Source organism: Bombina bombina, chromosome 5 (genome assembly GCF_027579735.1).
Source record: "Bombina bombina isolate aBomBom1 chromosome 5, aBomBom1.pri, whole genome shotgun sequence".
Classification (NCBI taxonomy): Eukaryota; Metazoa; Chordata; class Amphibia; order Anura; family Bombinatoridae; genus Bombina; species Bombina bombina.
This window is the reverse complement of record NC_069503.1, coordinates 1157411939-1157431648: the sequence shown is the minus strand read 5'-3', so window position 1 is coordinate 1157431648 and position 19710 is coordinate 1157411939. Positions and strand designations below refer to the sequence as shown.

General features: G+C 41.9%; 1 protein-coding gene across 1 annotated transcript in view; it reads right to left on the bottom strand.

Moving 5' to 3' along the window:
• The window catches only part of MROH1 (maestro heat like repeat family member 1), a 1587326-nt gene that overhangs the window by 1024904 nt on the left and 542712 nt on the right, over positions 1 to 19710 (bottom strand). The window contains exons 15-16 of the mRNA XM_053715983.1: positions 12182 to 12323; positions 1402 to 1454 (exon numbers count right to left, since the gene is read on the bottom strand). Of these exons, the coding sequence (XP_053571958.1) occupies positions 1402 to 1454; positions 12182 to 12323 (195 nt within the window). The remainder of the gene's footprint in view (positions 1 to 1401; positions 1455 to 12181; positions 12324 to 19710) is intronic.

The window sequence follows — 19710 nt, the reverse complement described above, 5'->3', positions numbered from 1 at the left end:
CCGATAGTATCTGTTACCTAACCTCTCACTATATCACTGATAGTATCTGTTATCTAGCCTCTTATTACATCACCTGATGGTATCTGTTATCTAACCTCTCACTACATCACCTTATAGTATCTGTTATCTAACCTCTCACTACATCACCCGATAGTATCTGTTACCTAACCTCTCACTACATCACTGATAGTATCTGTTATCTAACCTCTCACTGTACATCACTGATAGTATCTGTTATCTAACCTCTCACTACAACACCTGATAGCATCTGTTATCTAACCTCTCACTGTACATCACTGATAGTATCTGTTATCTAACCTCTCACTACAACACCTTATAGTATGTTATCTAACCTCTCACTATATCACTGATAGTATCTGTTATCTAACCTCTCACTACATCACCTGATAGTATCTGTTATTTAACCTCTCACTGTACATCACTGAGAGTATCTGTTATCTAACCTCTCAGTGCACATCACTGATAGTATCTGTTAACTAAACTCTCACTGTACATCACTGATAGTATCTATTATCTAACCTCTCACTACAACACCTTATAGTATGCTATCTAACTTCTCACTAGATCACCTGATAGTATCTGTTATTTAACCTCTCACTGTACATCACTGAGAGTATCTGTTATCTAACCTCTCACTACATCACCCGATAGTATCTGTTATCTAACCTCTCACTGTACATCACTGAGAGTATCTATTATCTAACCTCTCACTATATCACTGATAGTATCGGTTATCTTACCTCTCATTACATCACCTGATGGTATCTGTTATCTAACCTCTTATTACATCACTTGATAGTGTCTGTTATCTAATCCCTCACTATATCACCTGATAGAATCTGTTATCTAACCTCTCACTGTACATCACTGATAGTATCTGCTATTTAACCTCTCACTTTACATCACAGAGTATCTGTTATCTAACCTCTCATTACATCACCTGATGGTATCTGTTATCTAACCTCTCACTACATCACCCGATAGTATCTGTTACCTAACCTCTCACTATATCACTGATAGTATCTGTTATCTAACCTCTTATTACATCACCTGATGGTATCTGTTATCTAACCTCTCACTACATCACCTTATAGTATCTGTTATCTAACCTCTCACTACATCACCCGATAGTATCTGTTACCTAACCTCTCACTATATCACTGATAGTATCTGTTATCTAACCTCTCATTACATCACCTGATGGTATCTGTTATCTAACCTCTCACTACATTACCCGATAGTATCTGTTACCTAACCTCTCACTATATCACTGATAGTATCTATTATCTAACCTCTTACTATACATCACTGGTAGTATCTGTGATCTAAATCATTTACATGTTTACATATTAAGAAACAATTCAGCTTTAGTTGCGTTACCTGGAGAAGTTGGTTTTCCCAATCTGTCTGCTGCAAAGGTTTCTCTTCAGCCACTAAAACAATAGAAAGAGAAACAATATTAATGCTTACCTGATAAATTATTTTCTTTCCTGGCAGGGAGAGTCCACAAATTCATTCATTACTGTTGGGAATACAACACCTGGCCACCAGGAGGATGCACACACCTCAGCCAAAGCATTAAGTATCCCTCCCACTTCCCCTAGTTCCCCAGTCATTCAGCCGAGGAAAAATTAAAAATAGGAGAAACACTAGGGGTATAGAGGTGCCAGAATATAAGAAAAAACTGCTGCCAAATTAAATTTAAGAGGGCGGGTTTGTGGACTCTCCCTGCCAGAAAAGAAAATAATTTATCAGGTAAGCATATATTTTGTTTTCTTTCCAACGGCAGGGAGAGTCCACAAATTCATTCATTACTGTTGGGAATCTAATACCCAAGCTAGAGAGGACACAAAATGAACATGGAGGGAAAAAAGGGCAGGTGAACCTGAACTGAAGGCACCACCGCTTAAAGCATCTTTCTCCCAAAGGAAGCCTCAACTGAGGCAAAAACATCAAACTTGTAAAATTTTGAAAAGCTATGTAAAGAGGACTATGTAGTCATTGTAACAGATTTGATCCATAGAAGCCTCGTTCTTAAAAGCCCAAAAAGAGGACACTGCACGGGTAGAGGGAGCAGTAATCCTCCCATGAGGCTGTTGACCAGACTCCACATATGCCAAACAAATGACACTCCTCAGCCAAAAAGAAAGAGTAGTCGCAATGCCCTTCTAATCCTTGCGCAGACTGGAATACAGAACAAACAAGGAAGAGGATTCTCTAAAATCCTTGGTTGCATGAAGATAGAAAGCACGCACAACATCCAAATTGAGCAACAAACACTCCTGAGAGGAAGGATTAGGACAAAAATAAGGTACTACAATCTCCTGATATTGTGGTCAGAGTCAACCTAAGAGAAAACCTAACTTGGTACTTAAAACAGCCTTATCCGCATGGAAAACAAGATAAGGGGAATCACACTGTAAAGCAGATAACTCAGAAACTCTGTGGGAAGAAAAAATAGCCAACAAAAATTTTTTCCAAGACAAAAGTTTAATGTCAACGGAATGCAAATGCTCAAAAGGAGCCTGTTGAAGAACTCGAAGAACAAGATTAAGGCTCCAAGGGGGAGCAATAGGCATAAACACAGGCCTGATTCGAACCAGGGCCTGGACAAAGGACTGAACATCGGGAAGATTAGCTAACCTCTTGTGCAACAACACTGAAAGGGCAGAGATCTATCCCTTGGGAGAACTAGCTGACAAACGTGTCTTCAAACCATCTTTAAGAAAAAAAATAGAATTCAAGAAACTCTCACCTTGTGCCAAGGGAAACCTCTATCCTCACACCAAGCTAAACAGGTGAGCCACACCTTGTGATAAATCAGACAAGTCACTGACTTACGAGCTTGGATCAGAGTATCAATGACCCTGTCCGAAAAACCTCTTGACAGTACTAGGCATTCAATCTCCATGCAGTAAGCCTCAGAGATTCTAGATTTTGGTAAAGAAACGGACCTTGAAGGAGAAGGTCCGCTTGCTGAGGCAACCTCCAAGGAGGAGATGATGACATCTTCCCTAGGACTTGTGAACCAAGTCCTGCAAGGCCATGCTGGAGCAATTAGTATCACAGAGGCTCTCTCCTGTTTGATGCGGATAATTACCCAGGGAAGGAGAGCAAATGGAGAAAACAGCTAAATGAACTTGAACTTCCATGGAACCGCTAACACGTCCACTAAAACTGCCTAAGGATCCCTTGATCTCGACCTGTAACTGGGCAGTTTGTTATTGAGACAAGAGGCCATGATGTCTATCTCCGGAACACTCCACCTGATGCAGAGACCACTCACCGGGACGGAAAGTCTGTCTGCTCACGAATCGGCCTCCCAATTGTCCACTCCCTGGATATGGATGACCGAGATGTGACAATTGTGGGACTCTGACCACTGAAGAATGCAAGCGACCTCCCTCATTGCCGGGAAACTCCTTGTTCCTCCCTGATGATTAATATAAGCTACGGATGTTATGTTGTCCGACTGAGATCTGATATAACAGACAGAATAAAGTTGAGGTCACGCCATCAGATCATTTAAGACGGGTCTCAATTCCAGAATGTTGATAGGAAAATAAGACTCCTCCAGCAACCAGGTTCCCTGCCCCTTCAAGAAACCTTAAACCGCACTCAACTAGACTGGCGTCCATAGTCACAATCACCCAAGAGTGTCTCAAAAAGCAAGTGCCTTGAGAAAGGTGGTCCAGACAGAGCAACCAGGAGAGAGAATCTCTTGTATGGCTGTCCAGGGTTATCAGTTGGGAGAGGTCGGAATGATCGGCGTTTCATTGCCTGAGCATACATAGTTGTAAAGGTCGCAGATGGAAGCGAGCAAAAGAAATAATATACATGGCAGCCACCATAAGACCCACCACCTCCATGCACTAAGCCACTGAGGGACGTGCAGAGTACTGAAGAGAGAGGCAGGTGGACAGGAGTTTGTCTCAACGCTGATCAGTTAGAAAGATCTTCATCACAGTCAAATTGATAATCGTTCCCAGAAAACACACCCTGGTGTTGGGAATTAGTGAGCTGTTGCCCAGATTTATCTTCCACCTGTGGTCCCGAAGCAGGTACAGCAGGGAGTCCGTTTGAGAACGAGCTAAAAGAGAAGATGGAGCTTGAACCAATATAAAGTCAAGGTAAGGTGCCGCCTGGATTACTTGCGTTCTGGCCACCACTAGAAGAGCCCCTAACTTAGCTATGCAGAAGGGCAGAGCTACAAACTGGAAATGATTGTCTCGAAAGGCAAAACTAATGAACTGAAAATGATCCCTGTGGAACAGAACATGCAGGTATGCATCCTTCAAGTTGATTGTGGTCATGAATTGACCCTCCTGGACTAATGGAAGGATGGATCGGATAGTCTCCCTCTTGAAGGATGGGACCTTCAAGAAATTGTTGAGACACTAAGTCTAGAATGGGACGAAAACAACCCTCTTTCTTGGGAATCACAAAAAGGTTTGAATAAAACCCTTAGCCCAGTTCTGAGGGGGGCACTGGGAAAATCACTCCCATGCAGGATAACAAAATTTATGCTTACCTGATAAATTTCTTTCTTTTGCGATGTACAGAGTCCACGGATTCATCCTTACTTGTGGGATATTATCCTTCCTAACAGGAAGTGGCAAAGAGAGCACCACAGCAGGGCTGTCTATATAGCTCCCCCCTTAACTCCACCCCCCAGTCATTCGACCGAAGGCCAAGGAAGAAAAAGGATAAACTATAAGGTGCCGAGGTGACTGAAGTTTTTAATAAAAAATACCACCTGTCTTGAATAGACAGGGCGGGCCGTGGACTCGGTACATCGCAAACGAAAGAAATTTATCAGGTAAGCATAAATTTTGTTTTCTTTTGCATGATGTACTGAGCCCACGGATTCATCCTTACTTGTGGGATACCAATACCAAAGCTTTAGGACACGGATGAAGGGAGGGACAAGACAGGAACCTAAACGGAAGGCACCACTGCTTGCAAAACCTTTCTCCCAAAAATAGCCTCTGAAGAAGCAAAAGTATCAAATTTGTAAAATTTTGAAAAGGTATGGAGCGAAGACCAAGTCGCAGCCTTACAAATCTGTTCAACAGAAGCATAATTTTTAAAAGCCCATGTGGAAGCTTTCCAGAATAGACAACAAACAAAGAAGATGTTTGATAAAAATCTTTGGTTGCCTGCAAATAAAATTTCAAAGCACGAACCACGTCCAAGTTGTGCAACAGACGTTCCTTCTTAGGAGGAGGATTAGGACACAGAGAAGGAACAACAATTTCCTGATTTATATTCCTGTTAGTAACAACCTTAGGTAGGAACCCAGGCTTGGTACGCAAAACCACCTTATCAGCATGGAAAACAAGATAAGGCGAATCACATTGTAATGCAGATAGTTTAGAAACTCTTCGAACTGAAGAGATAGCAACTAGGAACAAAACTTTCCAAGATAAAAGCTTAATATCTATGGAATGCATGGGTTCAAACGGAACCCCCTGAAGAACCTTCAGAACTAAATTTAGACTCCATGGCGGAGCAACAGGTTTAAACACAGGCTTAATTCTAGCTAAAGCCTGAACATCTGGAACATCTGCCAGACGCTTGTGCAACAGAATAGACAGAGCAGATATCTGTCCTTTTAGGGAACTAGCTGACAATCCTTTCTCCAATCCCTCTTGGAGAAAAGACAAAATCCTAGGAATCCTGATTTTACTCCAGGAGTAGCCTTTGGATTCACACCAAAAAAGATATTTACGCCATATCTTATGATAGATTTTCCTGGTAACAGGCTTTCGAGCCTGAATCAAGGTATCTATGACCGACTCAGAGAAACCCCGCTTTGATAGAATCAAGCGTTCAATCTCCAAGCAGTCAGTTGCAGAGAAATTAGATTTGGATGCTGGAATGGACCTTGAATGAGAAGCTCCCGTCTCAGTGGCAGAGTCCATGGTGGCAGAGATGACATGTCCACCAGGTCTGCATACCAAGTCCTGCGTGACCAGGCATGAGCTATCAAGATCACCGAAGCTCTCTCCTGTTTGATTCTGGCAATCAAACGAGGAAGGAGAGGAAATGGTGGAAACACATAAGCCAGGTTGAACGACCAGGGTACTGCTAGAGCATCTATCAGTACTGCCTGAGGATCCCTTGACCTGGATCCATAACTAGGAAGTTTGGCGTTCTGACGAGACGCCATCAGATCCAATTCTGGTGTGCCCCATAGCCGAACCAGTTGAGCAAACACCTCCGGATGGAGTTCCCACTCCCCCGGATGAAAAGTCTGACGACTTAGAAAATCTGCCTCCCAGTTCTCTACTCCTGGGATATAGATCGCTGACAGATGGCAAGTGATCCTCTGCACATCGGATTATCCTTGAGACTTCTGTCATCGCCAAGGAACTCTTTGTTCCGCCCTGATGATTGATATAAGCCATAGTCGTGATGTTGTCCGACTGAAACCTGATGAATTTGGCCAAAGCCAGCTGAGGCCATGCCTGGAGAGCATTGAATATCGCTCTTAATTGCAGAATATTTATCGGTAGGAGAGCCTCCTCCCGAGTCCACCCTGTGCTTTCAGGGAATTCCAGACTGCACCCAAACACATTCCCTGGGACAGATGATCCTGTGACAACCACCAAAGAAGAGAGTCTCTGGTCTCTTGATCCAGATTTATCTGAGGAGATAAATCCGCATAATCCCCATTCCACTGATTGAGCATGCATAGTGGCAGTGGTCTGAGATGCAAGCGAGCAAACGGAACTATGTCCATTGCCACTACCATTAGACCGATTACCTCCATACATTGAGCCACTGACAGCCGAGGAATGGAATGAAGAGCTCGGCAGGTGGACAAAATCTTTGATTTCCTGACCTCCGTCAGAAATATTTTCATGTCCACCGAGTCTATCAGAGTCCCTAGAAATGAAACCCTTGTGAGGGGGGGAAGAGAACTCTTTTTTACGTTCACCTTCCACCCGTGAGATCTTAGAAAAGCCAACACTAAGTCCGTGTGGGACTTAGCTAGTTGGAAAGTCGACGCTTGAATTAGAATGTCGTCTAGATAAGGCACCACTGCTATGCCCCGCGGCCTTAGAACCACCAGAAGGGACCCTAGCACCTTTGTGAAGATTCGTGGCGCCGTGGCCAAACCGAAGGGAAGAGCCACAAACTGATAATGCTTGTCCAGAAAGGTGAACCTGAGGAACTGGTGATGATCTTTGTGGATAGGAATGTGTAGATATGCATCCTTTAAGTCCACGGTGGTCATATAGTGAACCTCCTGGATCAATGGTAAGATAGTCTGAATGGTCTCCATCTTGAAAGATGGGACTTTTAGGAATTGGTTTAGGATCTTGAGATCTAGAATTGGTCTGAAAGTTTCCTCTTTCTTGGGAACCATAAACAGATTGTAGTAGAACCCCTGCCCCGGCTCTGCTTTTGGGACTGGGCAGATCACTCCCATGGTAAAAAGGTCTTCTACACAGCGTAAGAACGCCTCTCTTTTTGTCGGGTTTACAGACAAATGAGAAAGATGGAACCTCCCCCTTGGAGGAGAATCCTTGAAATCTAGAAGGTATCCCTGGGTTACAATTTCTACTGCCCAGGAATCCTGAACGTCTCTTGCAGTCTGCCCCCTACTAGATCCGGTCCCGGATCAGGGGCTACCCCTTCATGCTGACTTAGTGGCAGCAGCAGGCTTTTTGGCCTGCTTACCCTTGTTCCAAGCCTGGTTAGGTCTCCAGGTTGGCTTGGATTGAGTAAAGTTCCCCACTTGTATTGCAGCAGAGGAAGAGGAAGTGGGACCACTCTTGAAGTTTCGAAAGGAACGAAAATTATTTTGTTTGGTCCTTGTCTTATTTGACTTATCTTGAGGGAGGGCATATTTAATGAAAAAAACACAATTTGCAAAAACGGTACTGTGCCTTTAAGAGAAAAAAGGCATACACAAACTGCAAAACCTGTTAAAATTGCTTCACATTTTCCGAAATTTTAACAGTGTACCCACTAAGCTTTAGAAGGATTGCACCACAAGTAAATAAGCAATAAACCCCCAAATGAAAAAAACGGATTGATAAATGTCTAAAACCGGTAAAAAACCCTGTTAGCACCTTGCCACAGCTCTGCTGTGGCCCTACCTGCCCTTAGGGAATAATAATATGAGGATAAAGCTTCGATTATGGCCCCAGAAGAGTATCAGGACCTCTGGAGAAGCTGCTTGACTGTATAACTAAATGCGCAACTGAGGCGCGAAAATAGGCCCCGCCCACTGCACTCAATGTTACTGGGGCCTACACAAAATCCAACAAACCTTGTTTGCAAGCCATGTGGGTTATAAAAACCCCAAATAAGCCAAATGAACCCTCAAACGAATGTCCCATCAAAATAAAAACTCCCAGAACACACAAACGTTTGCCCAATCTCTCATATACAAACTAAGTGCCCCCAAAAATTAGCCCTTTATGCAAGCTAGTAATGCCTCTCTTAATAACACTAGGATTACTGCTTACTCTTCCCCTAATGGGGATACTGTCAGCCTTTCTGAGTTAACACAGTCTCTGCAGAAAAAATGACTGAACATACCTCATTGCTGTATAGCAAGAAACCGTTCCTCACACTGAAGTTTTCCTGTACTCCTCAGCTTCTGTGGGAACAGCAGTGGACCTTAGTTACAAATGCTAAGATCATCATCCTCCAGGCAGAAATCTTCATCTATGTCCTGCCTGAGAGTAAATAGTACAACACCGGTACCATTTAAAAACAACAAACTCTTGATTGAAGATAAAATAAAACTAACAGTTTAACACCTCTTTCACTTTACCCTTCCTGCTTAGAGCCGGCAAAGAGAATGACTGGAGGGTGGAGGTAAGGGGGGAGCTATATAGACAGCTCTGCTGTGGTGCTCTCTTTGCAACTTCCTGTTAGGAAGGATAATATCCCACAAGTAAGGATGAATCCGTGGACTCGGTACATCATGCAAAAGAAAGGTCTTTTACGCAATTCAAAAAGGATATCCTCTTTTCTGGAGAGTCTTGAAAGAAGAAATCGGCCTTTTCGCGGGCGAGAACTGAACCTTATTCTGTACCCCTGGGAAACCACGTCTTGAAAAAAGGACAGTCTGCCCCCTACATGATCTGGACCGGGGGCCATCACTTTATGCAGACTTGTTATAAGAAAAGGGCTTCTTGGACTGCTTGTTCTTGTTCCAAGCCTGGTTAGGTCTCTAGGAACTCTTGTGTGGGTCTGGTTTGGAACCCTAGATTTTTTTTGTCCTGCGGGAGGAAGGCAATCTTCCCCAGAGAAACCATGTAGATAACAGAATCCAGACCCGGACTTGGATACCATATCTGCAGACCAAGACTTTAGCCAGAGAGCTCTTTGCGAAAGGACAGCAAAACCAGACGACTGTCAGGGTGCCAGGAATCAGACTGAGACGAGAAGTGCAAAAATAATCACACCTTTATTAATAACAAAAAAATAATAAAAAATCCACAAGTCAAATAACAAGCCATGAGTCAAAACCAGAGCTGGTAGTCAGACGAGCCGAGTCAGGAGCCAAAGCGAATAGTCAGACGAGCTGGAATCAGGAACAAGGAAAACAGCAGATTCAGGAACAAGCCAGGGATCAGGAACCAGGAAGGACGTCAGGCAGCCAGGTAATACACAGGAACTCTCACAAACAGGTCTGAGACAACGCAAAGGCAAAGCATACTGAACAGAGGCCCTTTAAATAATAAGTGATGACATCACAATTCTGAGACTGCATCCTGTCTCACACAGATGATGCACACCAGTCTGGCCATAAAAGGAAGTGCAGGAAATGAGCAGCATCCCCACAATGCACCATAGTCAGCAAGAGAGGTGAGTAAAATGGCTGCCAGCAGCACATGGCAAACAAAACAGGGAAAAAACCCTGACAACTTAACATTAAGACTAATAATTTGCATAATCACATCACAAAAAAAGGAATTGGCTGTTTTGAGGGCCGTAATCCTATCCTGAATGTCTTCTAGCGAAGTATCAACTAGAAGCATCTCCGACAAGGTGTCACACCAAAATGTGGCGGCTTCAGCAACAGCCGCAATGCTTGAAGCAGGTTGAAAGAGAAGACCCATCTGATGAAAAAGTCTCCTTAGGTACCCCTCCATTTTTCTGTCCATGGGGTCCCTAAAGGAGGTACTATCCTCAAGAGGGATAGTAGTACGCTTAGCCAGCGTGGAGATAGCTCCATCCACCTTGGGGATGGTACTCCACAATTCCATATGAGAGCCAGGAACTGAAAACATCCTCTGAACGTTAGTAGACGCAAAGAACGGAATATCGGGCTTCTCCTATTCCTAAGAAATAATGTCCGCTAACCGAGCTGGGAAAGGAAAAACCGCAGGAGCCCTGGGTCTAACATCATAAACCTTGTCCTCAGTAGATAAAACCTTCTTAAGTAAAAAGCAAAGATTTTCAAACTTAAATCTGAAGGTTATCTCCTCAGGTTCCATTGGTCTTTTCTCAAGGGAGTCAGAATGAGAAAGTTCACCTTCCAATGCTACTGAGGTCTGCTCATCCTCAGAATGTTGAGGTAGAATGACTAATGCAATCTCTACAGGAGTACAGATTCCTGTATTTGAGGAAACTTACTTAACCTTTTTCTTTCTCTTGCCCAAAATGGGCAAGGAACTCAATGCAGCCGACTAAAACTGTGCTGCAAAGTCTACTGGTAAATAAATACCCCCAGAAGAGGACTAAGTTGAGCCGCAGGGTACTGCATGTGCGACGTTAGGGGACGGGGACTGAGGAAAAAGTTGTGGCATGCCCTGGACAAGACAGTCCTGAGAGGTGGAGGGCTCTTAATCTTATGAAAGGGAACCAGGTTGTGGGATCCCCTTAACTTTAGATTTTAAAACAAAATTTGCACACACAGAACAAAACTGTGTAGGGGGGCATACAATGGCTTCTTCACAATATAGACATTTATTTGGTTGCAAAATAGGAGGCATATCAGCATCAAAATCATTCTCCATAGCTTAGCTAGGATATATAACAGTCCAGCCAAATCCCAATGTGCAAAAGAAATAAAAATAAAAAGATAAACTTCTGCCCCAAAAAACTAAACCAAAATACCAGCACCTCTAACAACCCCCTGCAGTGGCCGAGGAACTTACCACCTCCCGGATCACTAGGTCAGAGTCAATAGAAGCCAGTAAACACAATCACACCCGATCGTCGGCGGAACAGACTGTGAGGAATGTGCCGGACCATGCGGTGTCGTGCGAAAACGGCGCTGAGTTGCCGTGAGGAAAAGTTGAAAACACTAAAAGTCCCCTCACACTTGCTCTTAAAAATAAAGGCTATAAGCCCTCCACATTAAACCAATGTCCCTAACCTTTACACAAACAGGAGATAAGGGTCCTCAGTGAGGTAGTTGTTCCCCTGTCAGAGAGGGCTAATCCCTGATAGGGAGAAAAAACTCTTGACTGCTCAATGTCCAAAATATAATTTAAAAAGGATATATTATCTCCCCAGACCCGCAATTATGGAAATAAGGTGCCACTCGGTCACCCCTGAGTATACAAGTCCTGGCACAGATCCCCAAAAGAGAAAAAACAAAGGACTTACCATCCAGGGTCTTGCTGTGGAGCAGACACAGCACCTCTAGGTCTGACAGCTTCATCCACATCTGACAGTGACCTGAGAAATAAAGGAAAGCAATGTAAGCTTACACTGGTTGCCAAATAGGGTGGTAGCAGAATTACATCCAGGAGCTAACAGTCACCAATACTCTTACTAAGAACCCCAGTCCAATCATGCAGGGAAACTACCAATTAAAGGAATTCCAAAAATCTTCATTACACTTTCTTCGCCAACCTCCTAGTTGACCAGGCAAATAATGACTAGGGGAGTAAGGGAAGTGGGAGGGAAACTTATAGCTTTGGCTGGGGTGTCTTTGCCTTCTCCTGGTGGCCAGGTGTTGTATTCCCAACAGTAATGAATGCATTTATGGACTCTCTCCCTGCCACTGGAAAGAAAACATGAATAAATATGCTCCACTACACCTAATATCACTAACTTCACACTGAGGTACTAAGAACTGTACTACACTACACCTTGTGTTGTTATCCAATATCACTAACGACACAATGTGGAACTACATACCCTATCATCATACCCACCATGACAGCACAAACATATTTACCTTCTAAATGTTGTAGTAATTGGGGGATCGCCTGCTGCCAGCACTGACCCAGAGTTGGGTGTATATTCATCTGCATCACACTGAGAAGACGGAGAGCTGCACAATTTCTTCCATCATTGAGTTCTAGAGATGCAGATACCACCTGGGATGGGGTAAGTGTGTACAATGAGGCACTACGCTCTTCAGAACAGGAGGTTATTGACATTAAATCCTACTGTAAATCTTTGTATCTTCAGTAAACCCTGAGAATTGTTATTCATGCACAATGTACACTTACATCCATCCCAAGGTCCATACAGATGACATATTACAAAATCCCTGTAGACATCATGTCTCTGGGTCCTATGGTGTGTGTGTGTATTATGGTGAGTTTCACAGCACATTGCTATGATCCTAAGTCTGATGTGCAAGTAACAATGTTTACATGTCTTATCTGCAGAAACATAATAAATAATGAGCAGCAGTATTACTGGTAGCACTAAGCTCCTATTCATTGCAGTTCTCTTTCAACCTCTAGAACAGCAGAATTACCATAGACACCAGTGTCTCATGTGCGGTACAAATTAGTACATATAAAAATACATATGTTTGACTGCAATATGTATTTTTTTAGCACTTCAAATTCGATGGCAATTACTATTTACAGAAAAGAGGAACAGCCATGGGCACGAGATTCGCACCAAGTTGCGCTTTATAGATTATGTATTTATAGTTTGGAGAGGGGGCCAGGAACTTTTGGAACAATTTATAGAGGATCTAAACAATAATGACTTAGGACTGAAATTTACTCATGAATATAGTAAAGATAGAATTAATTTTCTGGATATAGAAAACACTATAATAAACAACAAAATAACCACCACTACATTTTTCAAAACGGTAGACGCAAACAACTATATAGATTACAAAAGCTGTCACCATGAAAAGTGGAAGAGAAATATACCAAAGGCCAATTCTCTAGAATTAGAAGAAACTGCTAAAAAAAATTCAGACTATAACATACAATCTGTGATTCTATAAGATAGATTTGTAGAAAAGGGATATAATCCGTAAAATATAATGGATATAAATAAGAAAATAAGGGAAATAGGTAGAGAAGAACTACTACAAAATACAATTAGAGACCCTGGAAATAAAGATGAAAGAGATACATTTTACATTCCATTTATAACTACATTTTCAACTCATTGAAACTACATTGAACAAACAAATTCAAAACATAGTCAAAAAACGCTGGCATCTGGTATGAAGTGACCCCTTAATAGGAAAGAGACTTAGGCACCAACCCAACATAATATTCAGGAAGGCAACACATTTTTAAAATATTCTTGCACCTAGCGAATTTAAAGCTAATGATCAAAATAAACAACTGAATATAAAAGGTGAGAGACTAGAAGGATTCTATCCTTGCCACAATTGTAAATCGTGTAAATTCAGCCGTAAGATTAAAACTATAAAATCAACCACTACAAACGAAGAGGTGAAAATAAAGGACATTATTAGATGTACAGACAGTAATATCATATACATATTACAATGCTCTTGTAATTTGCAATATTTGGGACAAAAGAGCAGGAAACTGAAAGATAGAATAAGAGAGCACATCAGAAGTATAGAAAGAGATGATACAAGAATAGATGCACACTTTAAAGATCACCACCAAGGGAATCCCAAAGAAATTACTTACTGGGGTATTATGAAAATATGGGCAGATGACAGAGGAGGTAATATGGAAAAGACTACTCCATCAATAAGCAGAATTTAATTTATAAAATGGGAACCCTACACCCAAATGGTTTATATAGTGAACTAGACCTTAATTCTATAATCTGATAAAATATAATCTGATAAAGTATAACCCAACACAACTTTATTCTATAATCTGATAAAATATAATCTGATAAAGTATAATCCAACACATCTCTATTCTATACTCTAATAAATTATAATCTGATGAGGTATAATCCAACACATCTCTATTCTATAATCTGATAAATTATAATCTGATGAGGTATAATCCAACACATCTCAATTCTATAATCTGATAAATTATAATCTGATGAGGTATAATCCAACACATCTCTATTCTATACTCTAATAAATTATAATCTGATAAAATATAATCCAACACAACTCTATTCTATAATCTGATAAAGTATAATCCAACACAACTCTATTCTATAATCTGATAAAATATAATCTGATAAAGTATAATCCAACACATCTCTATTCTATAATCTGATAAATTATAATCTGATAACATATAATCCAACACATCTCTATTCTATAATCTGATAAAATATAATCTGATAAGGAATAATCCAACACATCTCTATTCTATAATCTGATAAATTATAATCCAACACATCTCTATTCTATAATCTGATAAAATATAATCTGATAAGGAATAATCCAACACATCTCTATTCTATAATCTGATAAATTATAATCTTATAACATATAATCCAACACATCTCTATTCTATAATCTGATAAAATATAATCTGATAAGGAATAATCCAACACATCTCTATTCTATAATCTGATAAATTATAATCCAACACATCTCTATTCTATAATCTGATAAATTATAATCCAACACATCTCTATTCTATAATCTGATAAAATATAATATGATAAGGTATAATCCAACACATCTCTATTCTATAATCTGATAAAAAGAAAATGTATGCTTACCTGATACATTTCTTTCTTTTTTGACACGAAGAGTTAACGGATCATCTTAATTACTATTGGGGAATACCACTCCTGCCCTGCAGGAGGCGGCAAAGAGCACCACAGCAAAGCTGTTAAATATCACCTCCCTTCACTCCCAACCCAGTCATCTGACCGAAGCAAAGGAGAGAAAGGAAGTAACAAGGTGCAGATGTGTCTGAAGTTTATAATAACCAACAACCTGTCTATCAAAAACAGGGCGGGCCGTGGACTCATCGTGTCAAAATTGAAATAAATTGATCACTTTTTAAAAATTTTAAAAAGTGTGAAGAGAGGACCAAGTTGCAGACTTGCAAATCTGTTCCACAAAGCTTCATTTTTGAATGCCCATGAGGAAGCAACAGCCCTCGTGGAATGAGCCATAATTCTCTCTGGAGGCTGCTGTCCAGCAGTCTCATATGCAAAATGTATGATACTCTTCAGCCAAAAAGAAAGAGAAGTAGCCGTAGCTTTCTGTCCCTTACGTTTTCCTGAGAAAACCACAAACAAAGCAGAAGATTGAAGAAAATCCTTAGTCCACTAATCCTTAGTGGATCCTTAGTCCAAATTGTGCAGAAGTCGTTCCTTCTGAGAAGTAGGATTAGGACACAAGGAAGGAACAAGAATCTCCTGAATAATGTTCCGATCAGAAACAACTTTAGGAAGAAATCCTAATTTAGTAAGTACAACTTCCTTATCTGAATTAAATATAAGGTAAGGGGACTCGTACTGCAATGCCGAGAGCTCTGACACTCTGCGAGCAAAAGAAATAGCAACAAGAAATAAAGCTTTCCAAGATAACAACTTAATATAAGGAATGCATAGGCTCAAACAGAGCCCCTTGAAGAACTTTGAGAACCAAATTAAGACTCCATGGAGGAGTAACTGGCTTGAACACATGCCTGATCCAGACCAAGGCCTGACAAATGGATTGCCCATCTGGAACATCTGCCAGACGTTTTCTGTAACCAAATAGATAAGGCAGAAATTTGACCCTTTAGGGAACTTATCGTTTCTCCAAACCCTCTTGGAGAAAGGAAAAAATTCTAGGAATCCTAACTCTACTCCAGGAGTAGCCCTTGGATTTACACCAATAAAGATATTTACGCCATATCTTATGGTAAATCTTTCTAGTTACAGTTTTACGAGCCTGATTCATGGTCTCTATGACCGATTCTGAAAAGCCCCGCTTGGATAAAATTAAGTGTTCAATCTCCAAGCAGTCAGCTTCAGAGAAACTAGATTTGGGTGAAGGAAGAGCCCTTGAAGTAGAAGGTCCTTTCTCAACGGAAGTCTCCAAGGTGGCAGAGACATGTCCACCAGATGCGCATACTAAATCCTGCAAGGCCAAGCTGGTGCAATGGGGATCACTGAGGCCCTCTCCTGCTTGATTCGAGCAATGACCCAAGGAAGAAGAACAAACGGAGGAAATTGGTATGCTAGACTGAAGGTCCAAGGTGCCGCCAGGGCATCTATCAGTACCGCCTGAGTGTCCCTGGACCTCGACCCGTACATCGGAAGCTTGGCATTCTGCCGAGATGCCATGAGATCCAATTCCGGCTGACCCCATTTGAGGATCAGGCAGGAAAACACTTCCGGATGGAGTTTCCACTCCCCCGGATGAAAGGTCTGCCTGCTCAGAAAGTCCGCCTCCCAGTTGTCCACTCCTGGAATGTGGATCACCGACAGACAGCAAGAGTGGGTTTCCGCCCACTGAATTATTTTGGTTACCTCTGTCATCGCTAAGGAACTCCTCGTTCCTCCCTGGTGATTGATGTAAGCCACTGAAGTTATGTTGTCCGATTGTAACCTGATAAACTGGACCGAGGCAAACTGGGGCCAGGACAGAAGAGCAGTGAAGATTGCTCTCAGCTCCAGCATGTTTATAGGTAGAACAGACTCTGACTGAGTCCAAACTCCATGAGCCTTTAGGTATCCCCAGACTGCTCCCCATCCTAGAAGGCTGGCGTCTGTTGTCACAATCACCCAAGATGGTCTGCGAAAGCAGGTTCCCTGGGAGAGATGATCTAGAGACAACCACCATTTAAGAGAATCCCTTGTCTCCTACTCCAGTAGTATTTGAGTAGACAAGTCCGAATAATCTCCGTTCCATTGCTTGAGCATGTTTAACTGCAGAGGTCTGAGGTGAAACCGAGCAAACGGGATGATGTCCATTGCCGCCACAATCAGCCCGATTACCTCCATGCACTGAGCCACTGATGGCCGAGGAGTGGACTGCAGAAATAGACAAGTATCGAAAATCTTTGCTTTCCTGACTTCTGTCAGAAAAATCTTCATTGATAGGGAATCTATTATTGTTCCTAAGAAAGATATCTTTGTGTTTGGAACTAAGCAGCTCTATTCCAAATTTACCTTCCAACCGTGAGATCGCAGGAAGGATAACATTTCTGTGTGGAATCTTGCTTGTTGAAAGGATGGTGCCTGGACCAGGATGTCATCCAGATAGGGCGCCACTGCAATGCCCTGTAAACGAAGCATCGCCAACAGCGATCCCAGAACCTTTGAGAAAAATCTGGGAGCTGTAGCAAGACCGAAGAGAAGAGCCACAAATTGGAAGTGTTTGTTTAGAAAGACAAACCTTAGAAACTTGTGATGATCCTTGTGAATAGGAACATGCAGGTACGAGTCCTTTAAACCCACCGTTGTCATAAATTCACCCTTTTGGACCAAAGGAAGAATGGAACAAATAGTTTCCATCTTGAAGGACGGTACTCTGAGGAATTTGTTTAGACTCTTGAGATCTAAAATTGGTCGGAAGGTTCCCTCTTTTTTGGGAACCACGAACAGATTGGAATAAAATCCCTGCCCCTGTTCCTGTATCTGAACAGGAACTATTACTCTCAGGTCAGAGAGGTCTCTTACACAGTGTAAGAACACCTCTCTTTTTGTCTGGTCTACAGATAATCTTGAAAGCAGAAACCTGCCTCTGGGAGGAAAACTTTTGAACTCTAGTTTGTATCCCTGGGACACTATGTCTACAGCCCAGGGATCCGGAACATCTCGAACCCAAGCCTGAGTGAAGCAGGAAAGTCTGCCCCCTACAAGATCCGGTCCCGGATTGGGGACATGCCCTTCATGCGGTCTTTGATTCAATAGCAGGCTTCTTGGATTGTTTCCCCTTATTCCAAGACTGATTGGGTCTCCATGATGGCTTAGACTGTTCCTGCTTGGAAGCGGAAGAGGAAGAAATTCCCTTGAAGTTTTGAAAGGAACGAAAATTACTCCGACATCCCTTCTGTTTTTTTCTCTTATCCTGCGGTAAAAACATGACCCTTACTTCCAGTAATATCAGAAATTATTTCCGTCAAGCCAGGTCCAAACAAGGTTTTCCCCTTGTAAGGAATTGCTAGAATTTTAGACTTAGAGCATACATCTGCAGACCAAGGTTTTAACCATAAGGCTCTGCGCGCTAGAACAGAGAAACCTGAAATCTTTGCTCCCAGTTTGATAACTTGAAGGGAAGCATCCGTAATAAAGGAATTAGACCATTTAAAAGGTTTTATCCTATCCTGGATCTCACCCAGGGGAGTGTCTGTCCTAATAGCATCAGACAACGCATCAAACCAATATGCTGCCGCACTGGTAACAGTAGCAATGCACACAGCTGGTTGCCATTGTAAACCCTGGTGTACATATATCTTTTTGAGTAACCCCCCTAATTTTTTGTCCATAGGATCTTTAAAAGCACAACTATCCTCTATGGGTATAGTAGTTCTCTTAGCCAGAGTGGAAACCGCTCCTTCCACCTTGGGGACTGTTTGCCAAGCCTCCTTGACAGAGTTGGCTATTGGGAACATCTTTTTAAATATAGGAGAAGGAGAAAAAGGGATACCCGGCCTCTCCCACTCCTTAGTAATGATCTCAGAAGCTCGGTCTAGTACCGGAAACACATCTATCGAGGAATGTACCTCGAAATATTTGTTAAGCTTACTGGATTTCTTAGGATTAACAACGACCTTGGAATCGCTGTCGTCCAATGTAGCTAAAACCTCCTTAAGTAGCAGAAGGAGGTGTTCTAGCTTAAACCTGAAGAATACTACTTCAGTATCAGTAAGAGGAATTACACTGTCAGAATCTGAAATTTCACCTTCAGATGCTACTAATGTATGCCCATCCTCAGGCTTCTGGGAGGGGGCATCTGCAATAGCAATGACTGCGTCAGAAACCTCGCTTACTGAATGTCTGATTTTACTCTTACGCTTTCCCTGTAACATAGGAAAAGCAGACAATGCATCTGAAAGAGCGTTGTCCTTTAAAGTAACTCCAGCGGGAGCTAAAGAGGAAACACAGGGCACTGTATGTGAGGGCGGTAAAATTTGGGACACTTGAGGAGAAAGCTGCGGCATATATTGAACATTGTCAGATTCCTGAACGGCATCCACTTTAGAAAATATTGGCTCAGATTTTTTTTTTATCCCTGTAGCTTAAAGTCCTCTCAATACATGAGGAACAGAAAGGGATTGGTGGTTCCACATTGGCATCAAAACATAAGGAACAAGTGACAGTTTGTGAGGCCTCTTGGTCCATTCTGACTCACAATGAAACAATTTTTCAGAAAAAGTAAAAATCTTTTAATAAAATCAAGTATACAAAAAAAGTTACTGTCCCTTTAAATTTTAAACGGTAACTTTTTTCCTTTTAATTATTTATAAATGCTAGACAGGATAGAAGGCTAGATTAACACTGCAAAGCACCTTTACACCTCAGCAATACTTTGCTGAGTTGCCTATCTGACTGCTGAAACCTCTGAGCAGGAGCTGTTCCCACACTGTCAGATCCGGCACTCATAGCAGC